We start from the raw sequence: 9,445 nt of genomic DNA, 5'->3' as shown, positions 1-9,445 counted from the left end.
ACGACTAGGGTTTTGGTGTGAGGGATACGCGGGGACCTCCGACTAGGGAAAAAGGACGGATTTTGGTGTTTTAATTAGGATCCTTTAGAGGAAATTGGGTGGGTATTGGGTTATGGGGCGGATAGTTGGGTTATGAGTTAAAAAAATGGGTCAAACGGGTAGTTCAATAAGATTAAGACACGTGTAAGAAATTAGGGGTCCGTTAGTGAGAGGGGTATATGTGTACCTATAATTGGACGGCAGGGGCTTATGTGGACGCAAAGTATAACGGAGGGCATACACATACCATTTATTAAAGTTCGAGGGTAAATCCGTCCCTTTTCCCTTGTTTTTTTTCCTATCCATAGGGTTTCGGCCTTTCGGGACGTTAGCGTTAGTGGGTAATTATGATCTTGAACAAATAGATATATTTATTCTATGTAACAATTTCATGTTCTACATGGCGTGCTACAATGGCGGATCCAGAAATTTTACTTCATGGGTGCTCAAATATTTTTAGTTTGAGAATTGCTATATAAAGTGGGTGCTTAGTTAATACATTTGAATAAATTATTAGATATTACAAACAAATATTAGTGTTTATGCAAAGCAATGGGTGCTTAAGCACCCATAATTCATAACATACATCCGCCATTGGCGTTCTACATGTATTATGTCATTTAGGACACGTGTGTCTACTTGTTTAATTTTATACAAGTTAAAGTGTCTACTTGTGCACATTCAAAGTTGAAGTGCATAGTTATTCGTTGAAACCAAATTAAGGGTTATGTTTATGTACTATGTCTTCTAATTTAGCCAACTTTTGTTTATATAAATCTTGTGTAAGCAATTAAGCTTTGTCATTATTCAATATAATTGCGGCCTAACTTATGTTCATGTGATTCTAAAGTTAGGAGGATTTTTTAACAGTGTGGTAGTATACTCAAAATGTTGTAAATTGTTTGATTTACCACCATTACAAATAAGATGTTTGATATTGAGTTAAATCTGATAAATCTTTTCTTTCACATATCATTACTTAATTTAATCATGTGTTTAATCCAAATTTTAAACTCATAACTATATTATGCTATAAAGTACCAATATCACCTATGAATAAAAAAATTCGTACATGGGAAAAGTTTCACCAATTATTGTCTTTATTATCATGGAAGACAATGAACTAGTCCTTAATATCTAAAAATGATGTTTAATCTAAAATTTGTAAATTTAAATTTTTGAAAGCTAAGATGGCTAGTATGTTTGATTAAGTGAGATAATTTTCAACTACTTAATTAGTCCTCTATTCTAACTATTATCCCCATAGTTTTTTAATCTAAAATCATATCTTTGATAAGCGTTCAAGTGCAAGCATAAATCTGATTAGTGCTTAATTGATGATGAGCTAACATAGTTTGTTAGGATTCAATTAGAAATATTTGTAAATTGAGCACGAGGCTTATTTTAAATGTAACACACAAAATAATGATCAATACAATTTTTTTTCTCTTTTTTCTTAGCTCAAGTTTATAAATGGAGTTATGGATTTTGTGAGCACATAATTTCTTAGTAAGCTATAAAGTTATATCCTATCTTATCTAATCTAATCATCTCTCTTCGATATTTTTCTTTTACTTTCTTACTAATTATTTATTTTCCCTTAAAAGGGACAAAATGGAATCTTTATTCTCCAACCACAAGGAAGAAAAAATGAAAATGCAGAGACTCTATTCTGTTTCGGTGGAAAATGGAATCTTGTAGGACCCTATTTCCTAGTTATGGAGAAAAAGGTGGAGTCGGCTAATGGACATTGGGTAGATTTTTATAGTCAATTATTTATAAATTATAAATGTTATTTTAATTTATAATTTTTTTTGCCGGGGAAAATTAGTTCAAAAAAATATAACAGTCAAATTAAAAAGATTTATAGCATCATGATATATTATTCAAATTATAAGAGAGTACGTGATATCATTTTCTCAAACAAAAGCATTTTAATTACATGGACGTTTATTTACCCTCCTAATTTTATTTTACTTGAATTTAATATCATCCAAAAGAATGTCGTGGCGAAAAGAAAGGAACGAAAAAAATCAAAATGCGTAAAAAATTAATAATTTTAAAAATAGTCCTACTAGTATATATAGGACTAGTATCCTTTTTTAGAGTCAAACTATAAAAATTTTGACCAACATTTTACCATGTATTTTTACATCATATTGATATGCAAAAACTTACAATTTATAGTACTTTTCGTATAGTTTTTGAATATCTAATTTTTTTTTTGTTTAAATATCAAATTAATGCAATCTAATTTGACGAGAAAGAGTTGTTCGGATGGTAAGCACCCCTCACTTTCCAACCCGAAGGTTGCGAATGGAGCAAAAAGGGTGGGAGCTCCTAGGGAGGGTAAAAAAAAACAAAGCAATCTAATTTAACTTTGAAATTTAGTCAAGTTAACTTTCAAAAAACACAACATGACAAATAAAAGTGAACGGAAGGAGTATAATGAAAATAAAATTATTTTAAAAAGAACCCACCCACAATCGCCCCTCCTTCTTCGGCAGATTAAACACTAAAGCAGAAGACTAATAGAACGAACGGTAAGGAAGTTGATCTTCCCATATACAAACTTTTTAACTCCAAATTGCTTTAGGTAGTATTCTTCTTTAAGAAAAGAAGACTTCAAGAGTCGTATTTAACCAAGGGAAAGCATATAGCTGCTGCAATTTAGATCTCTAGCAATAGAAAATTCGACAGTAAATGCAGCAGTGGAAAGGGCTCAACAAATGGTGTCGGGTGGTCGAATCACCACCCTCACCATGAGAGCAACTTAAAGCTTGAGAAATCATGTGAAATTGTGAGTGTTGCACATAAATTCAGCCATATAACATTTTATGAAACAAATCATCTTTACTGAAAAGCTAGAAACAGCCACTAAATATTCAAAAATAGTTCAGAACTACAAAAGAAACCATACAGGGCTTACATAGTAGATGTCATAATAAGTCTTTGCTTAGCCTTTAACAACAATCACTTGTAGAATTCAAAGTCAGTGTCAGGCTTCTTCACGTTCGTCCTGTAACCCTTTTCAAAGTCCTTTGGAAGGATGACATATCGATTCTTGCGCACTGCATGCATACCAGCTTCTTGACAGATAGCCGTAATCTGCAGATATGTCAATTCATGTTCATTTCACATAAGGTAAGGCCTCAGCATAATAATTAGTGTTGCACAAGTGAAGAAAAAACAGTTGCAGCCAAAACAAAGAACGATTATTGGAACTAGAACCCTGATTTCCACAGTTTTATCAACAAAAAAAAATATAGAGATAAGAGACGAACCTCAGCAGCACTGATTTTATCAGGGCGAGAAACATAATCTTCCAAGTCAACCTCATCACCTAAGTTCATCTTAGCCGTGCATACCTGCCATAAAACAATTCAGCGTTAATTTTGTTACATTGTATAAAACAAAACACAGAAAGGCTCTCAGAGAAGCAGAAAGACATTCAAGAATCCATCAAACTGAACTTCTTCCTACAATATTTTCCTCCATTACTTTTTTAGGAGAGGAGAACAAAGAAGAACACATCATGAGTATAAAGATTATCCAAAACCCACCTGAAAAACGAGCCTTTTTTGACGTCTATCAGGCAACGGAAATTCAATCTTACGATCAAGCCTTCCAGGACGTAAAAGTGCAGGGTCCAGTGTGTCGGCTCTATTGGTTGCCATAATAACTTTCACATTCACTGTTTGGTCAAACCCATCCATCTACAGAATACAAACCGAGGAAAATGTGGCTCATCAAACAATGCAGGGTCTTGCGTTTATTCTGGAACTGCTTTATAACATGAATAGAAGCCTACCTGATTTAGTAGCTCCATGAGGATACGCTGGACCTCTCTATCAGCTCCAGTCTGAGCATCAAACCTAGCAGTAGCAATTGCATCAACCTCATCAATAAAAATGATTGCTGGAGCATTTTCTTTGGCAAGGCGGAAGACATCACGAACCATTCGTGGACCCTGCAAAAATCAGTGAATAAATGAGAAGATATAATCTAGACAAAATAGAATCAGATGATGTCTCATCACTCTTCATGGACACAGTATGATATGATAGTCACGCTCCAAACAGAAGAGAAATGTGTCTCAAAGGGAATAAAGTAGTAGCTGATCTGAAGTTGCATAAAAACTTGGGGTAACATAATTGATCTGAAATTGCATAAAGACTTGGGGGCGAACATGATTGAAACCAGACTGCTCGTCCACATAACTGAACTTATCCTACTATATTTTTTTTATTTTTTTTTGATAACCGAGAAATCAAGATCTGTCTCTCCAGCCAATTCTACATGAAAGATCATATACAAGATATTCTCCTAGTCAACATGATTGAGACAGGGGAAGCCCGTGTCTCTATCCTTCCTTTTTGTTTGAAAAGGGAAGTAGAAGTCCACACATTTTAATCAATCTATGGAAGAATATCCAGGGCATTCTGTGTTACTACTTTATAGTGAGAAGATCTTGACAGGTCTTGTATTTTGATGAAAAATGTAATCAAAGAAACGAAAAGGTATTGAGCCATTCACTATTGAGATAGGCCTTGACTTGAAGTCCTCCAGAACTACATTAGATATGCAAGTTAGCTCATAAATCGGAGAAGGAAGGTGAATTGATTATTGGCATGAAAGACACTATAGCAGTGTTACAACATCAAAAGAAATTTAGAATGTATGTTTTTATAAAGAAAGCATTTTTATAAACTCTGTGAAAACTTTAGTTTGGGAGAAAAGGGGTCAGCTACTTTGCTAGAATACAAAAAAAATAAAAATACAAATACTCTCATTATCAAATACTACAAGACATTTATAAACTACTTGTGACTGTCAGGCATCTGATTTGAAAGTAAGACATTAAGTTGTTTCAAGAAAGCGTCTTTACCTGCAAGCCATCAGAACTTTGACTATATTTTGGATTCAAGAATAAGTAAATTACTGCATAAAAAACTGTTTACCATAGCTTCAAAAACTTCCCGCCAACCTAGCTATTGAACAAATTTAAAAGAAACCTGTAACTCTTGACTTTTTCAAACATGCTTCTGAAGCCGCTATATCATCATAAATCGATTATATACCACCATAACTCCTTAAGTGCTTAACTATAATACAGTCCTTATTCGTCAGGGAGAGCAGTTATATATATATATATACTACCTTAAAAGCATGAACTCCCAAACATGAATGTTGAATTACTATAATACCCCCAATTAAAGCAAACATGTCAATAGTGAAGGTCTGCTAATCATCTACTTTTGACTTGTCCTTAACTTGGTTGCATATTGGATAGGTTTGCTGAAGCCAACTCATTGAAAGTGAAGGGTACATGTGTCCCTACACTTGCAGGACTATGTCCCTCAGAACACAGAATTCTTGCGATGTTATTGATCTTTTTAAATTCAGAAATTGGGTAAAGTACCATCTTATGTTTGCTTTCTAAATTTGTAATGTTTAATTTCAAGAAATAAATAAACCAGTATCCAATGCTAGATGATCATCTAGTGAATCTTCATAAAGCACAGTTGGGTCCTTCAACTTCAAAGGAGATAGTATATTAGTTAATTACCTTATTCTCGATCCCAATCAAGGTTACTACTACCTATGAAATTGGAAAGCCATATAGGCAAAGAGATTAAATGCTATTCTATATCTCTTTTTATGAGATACAAGCACTTTAAACTGAAAGCTCTGACTGATATCCTGCTACTTTAGTACTTTGATCTAAAGTATATTGATGCGTAAATTAAGAGTTCACAAGCATACCTCGCCCAAGTACTTCTGAACAAATTCTGAGCCAACCACCCTTATGAAGGCAGCGGTGGTATGATGTGCTACAGCCTTTGCAAGCATAGTTTTCCCAGTGCCTGGTGGACCATAGAGCAACACACCCCGGGGAGGATCTATACCGATCTGCTTGTACAACTCATGATGAGTTAGAGGTAACTCGACAGCTTCACGAATTTCCTGCTTTTGTATGTCGCAACCTCCAATATCCTGGTATTAGGAAAAAACATAAGCTCAAAAACTAAGAAATAAATAAGACCTGTGAAAAAGTGGATAATTTGGACGAAACGAAAACAAAAAAAAAACTATTGAAGGCTTAAGAACTCCCTTCACAAAGCTTGGGAGATGATCTCTTTAGAAATATTGTAAGTTTGTAACTAGTTGCAAGAAAGGTTCCCAAAGAGCTTTTGAAGGTTACAAGAATGAAATGTTTATTGAAGCTTTTGCACACATGAGAACTACTTCCTTTCAGTCCTTAATAAAAAAAACTAATTTCAAGTATACAGAATGGGCCCTGATAAGCCACTTGACCAGATTACCAGCTTTACAGCAAGTCAATTAATAGGACTCTAGAAAAGCCATAGTACTTATTACTGTTAGGAGATTATGATTTCCTCCATAACTACAGAGGTTCTTTTACACCCAACAACATGTTTTTGTTTTCAGAAGTAAGCTGGTCACTGCACTAATGAAAATTGACTTTCTACTGTACGAGATCAATGGGTTTGGTGCTACAATAACCAAAATTCAAAATTAAGAGAATTCTATGCTGAAATATGTATGAGATTCAGAAAGACTCTTAATTTTCCTTAAGTTGAAATTTAAAAAGCCTCTAATTTGCTATTATTACTGTAACAAGTAGTAATCCCTACACAAAAGACTCCACATAATAAGAAACCCTAACCAATGTATTTAAGCACAAAAAAAAACCTACTCTGAGCAGCTCAGAAGTATAACACTTACATTGTAAGTAACATCAGGCTTCTCCGATTGGCTAAGCAGCGAAATACTGGAATCAGCCTCAGGTGGCAAAACATCAACAAGCGCATTTGAATGGCGATGCAAAGCCACAGAAGCCGACGGCTTAAGAAGCTCTCGATTAATCGTACTTAGTATCCTAACATAGTAATTAGAACCCGTAGTTGAACCTACAATAGCGTTATTCTGATCAATCATCTCCATGAACTGTCCAATTACTAACGGCACCGACTGGATCCGTTTGACTTCTTCCTGTGCCCGTAAATGTTCTCGTCGGAGGTTTTTGAGCTCGTCCTTAACATATTCCTCTTGGATCTCGATGAATTCGAGTTGCCGTTGAAGTGATTTCAGGCGAGCGTATAGGTCATCTTCTCCATCGGAAGGAACGTCGGTGATGGAGGTTTCCGTCCGGGTTGCCGGAAGTTTCTCGGCGGGTTTCGGGTCGAGAACCATCGCTGTTGCCATTGTTGGAGTTGTTTGATTAAAGAGAGAATAAGGAAGAGGGGTGAGAGTTGGATAAAAGTGGAGTAGGGAACAAGAAAAGGGAATATCAAATTCGTGGGTTTGCTTTTGGGTGTTCGGACTCGGGTATGGGTCATTTTCTACTCCCTATTCTTGAAGAATATAGCCATATTTAAGGATCCATGTTTAAATAATGACCAAATTTACCAAAAAAAATTTCAATTGAAATTGAAAACTCTCTAGTTTATTCTAGATTTCACTTTTTAAAAGTTTAAAATTCATGTCATAATCTTGTAATATTGTATTTTTACTTTTTAGAGTTTGATATTTCTGACAACATTATGATATTTTCATATGAGGATTGAGAAGTGACCTATTTGTTCAATGAATTTCTACATACAAATAATTATTTAAAAGTTGATTCTAAGAGTGGCAAACTCGATTTTTTTTACTTTTACATAACTCAAGCCTATATATAAACATGTAAAGCCCAACGAATGTATTTACATGTAGCAACTTTAGGCTATTTTGTTTTCTTCTCACATTTTCCTGTTCTCAAAAAGATGTTTGAAGTTGTCATATTGAGTCATACCAAACTTCAAGCAAAAATGCTTTGATGATTGATCTTCACAAAGCCAAACTTCAGATAAAAGTAGCTAAAGTTAAACACAAATTTTCAAACAAAGTTGTTTCCAAAATAGCAACTTACAAAAAATAAAACAAACACAAGTTAAATAGCGACAATAAAAACAATATTCGTGCATTTATCTCAAAGTGGCTAGTCCTGAAAACCTCTTCTTTTACCTAAAGCCCACCTAAATGTAAGCCCATAAGGCCCAATGAATGCATTCACCTGTAAGCAACTTTAAGCTAGGGGTTTTTTTCATTATCTCGTTTCTCAATCCGCAGAGCGATTGCAGAGAATTAGCCATGGGGAGAAGTAAGTTTTTTCTCCGAATCTCTCTTCTTAAGTATATTCACATCTTCATCTACTGTTTCAGCTATAATTTCTCTGATTTGCGAAAAAATGATTTGAATCTATCAGTATGTTCATAGCTTTTGTGATATTGTTTGAATTTTGCTGAAACGATATGTTAGATGTGTTTCTAGATAGTTCTCAGTTGAGGAGTTAATTTAATTTATCTCTGTTTAGCAGCTTATGTCTAGTGTTAGAAAAGGCATTGCTTTTTGTGCATTGGCTCGTGGCAAATGCAGAGAACCTGCAGTGTTGCAGCACCGAGTCATTATTGGTTAGAAGGGTAGTATGGTCAATTACTACGTCAATTGAATTTTCTTGGTACTTTCAAAGAAAAGATAAAATCGCTTTTTAATAAATTTCTAGGCTTAATTTTTTCCCCTTATCAAATTTCTCTTTTCTTTCTCTCTCTACTTTCTCTCTCCGTCGTAGCGGTCATCGACGGCGGCTCTTCTTCTTCCTCCTCTATCCATTTGATGGAAAACGGACCGCCACAGCCGTCAGGTTTGCATAATCTCTCAGTATTTCGATCTTTTCGTTAGCGGGTTTGGTTTTATTTTTGTCAATTGCCTTTTTTTAGATAGTGTTTGCCCTATTTGTCGTGTACCGCGACTAATTTAATGAATAGATTGAAGGAGATCACCTAAAGTTTTTGTTGTTTTGGGATTTGGATTTTGATCTCTCGTGGTCACTTTTGAGTTTCATTGTTGTTAGGGCATATGTTTGGGGGTTGTCAAGTGCCAATTATCTGATTAAATTACGTTTATATCCGTGCAAATTTCGATAGCAAACTCATCGAGGGGGGCAGAGTTATCTGGTAATTGGGTTAGTGGGAGATATCAGGTATGAGGTGGAATAGCTGAGGTGTGTAAGCTGGCATGGGCGCCACTGTCATTGAAAAAAAGAAGAGAAAAAAGCAGCCAAGGGTGTGTTCTAGTGGTTGAAGTGAGGTCTCGGGTTAAGTTCCTAACAGATACAAAAACACTAGGTGATTTCTTCCCATTCATTGCTGGGAGGTAGTGGAAGTGCGTGCAAGCTGGTCAGGACACCACATGTATTAAAAATAAAATATTGAGAAGAAATCTAATTTGTCTTAAAAAAGAGCAGTTATTTAATATTGGAATGATTTTCACCTGAATTGAGGCAGAGTAGATACAGAATTAATAAACTAATTTGTCATTGAAGTGTAAAAAATTGGTATTG

The 9,445-nt window shown here is 34.9% G+C and overlaps 2 protein-coding genes across 2 annotated transcripts in view; one reads left to right on the top strand and one right to left on the bottom strand.

Annotated features, from left to right (window-relative positions):
- Window positions 1-2,819: 2,819 nt before the first annotated feature.
- On the bottom strand, window positions 2,820-7,372 carry LOC125852560 (26S proteasome regulatory subunit 6B homolog). Its single transcript, XM_049532283.1, has 6 exons — window positions 6,790-7,372; window positions 5,806-6,036; window positions 3,851-4,009; window positions 3,603-3,755; window positions 3,324-3,407; window positions 2,820-3,147 (listed from the first exon to the last, which is right to left on the bottom strand). Exons 1-6 carry the CDS (start codon window positions 7,267-7,269, stop codon window positions 3,013-3,015), a joined length of 1,242 nt encoding a protein of 413 aa, XP_049388240.1. The 5' UTR covers window positions 7,270-7,372; the 3' UTR covers window positions 2,820-3,012.
- A 1,227-nt stretch (window positions 7,373-8,599) lies between these two features.
- LOC125852559 (peroxisomal membrane protein 13-like) overlaps window positions 8,600-9,445 on the top strand; it is a 3,347-nt gene continuing 2,501 nt past the window's right edge. The window contains exon 1 of the mRNA XM_049532282.1: window positions 8,600-8,746. Within this exon, the coding sequence (XP_049388239.1) occupies window positions 8,719-8,746 (28 nt within the window). The 5' untranslated portion in view covers window positions 8,600-8,718. The remainder of the gene's footprint in view (window positions 8,747-9,445) is intronic.

The sequence above is a fragment of the Solanum stenotomum genome, unplaced genomic scaffold (genome assembly GCF_019186545.1).
Source record: "Solanum stenotomum isolate F172 unplaced genomic scaffold, ASM1918654v1 scaffold37131, whole genome shotgun sequence".
Lineage (NCBI taxonomy): Eukaryota > Viridiplantae > Streptophyta > Magnoliopsida > Solanales > Solanaceae > Solanum > Solanum stenotomum.
The sequence above is the reverse complement of the archived record's forward strand: the minus strand, read 5'-3'. Positions and strand labels throughout refer to the sequence as shown.

Excerpts from the sequence above, each read along its gene's own strand:
- LOC125852560 (XM_049532283.1), bottom strand. The coding sequence starts at position 7,269 with ATGGCAACAGCGATGGTTCTCGACCCGAAACCCGCCGAGAAACTTCCG. Across the intron at positions 4,010-5,805 it reads TTCAGAAGTACTTGGGCGAG|GGTCCACGAATGGTTCGTGA; the intron begins GTATGCTTGTGA and ends TGATTTTTGCAG. Across the intron at positions 3,408-3,602 it reads AAAAAAGGCTCGTTTTTCAG|GTATGCACGGCTAAGATGAA; the intron begins GTGGGTTTTGGA and ends GTTTTATGGCAG.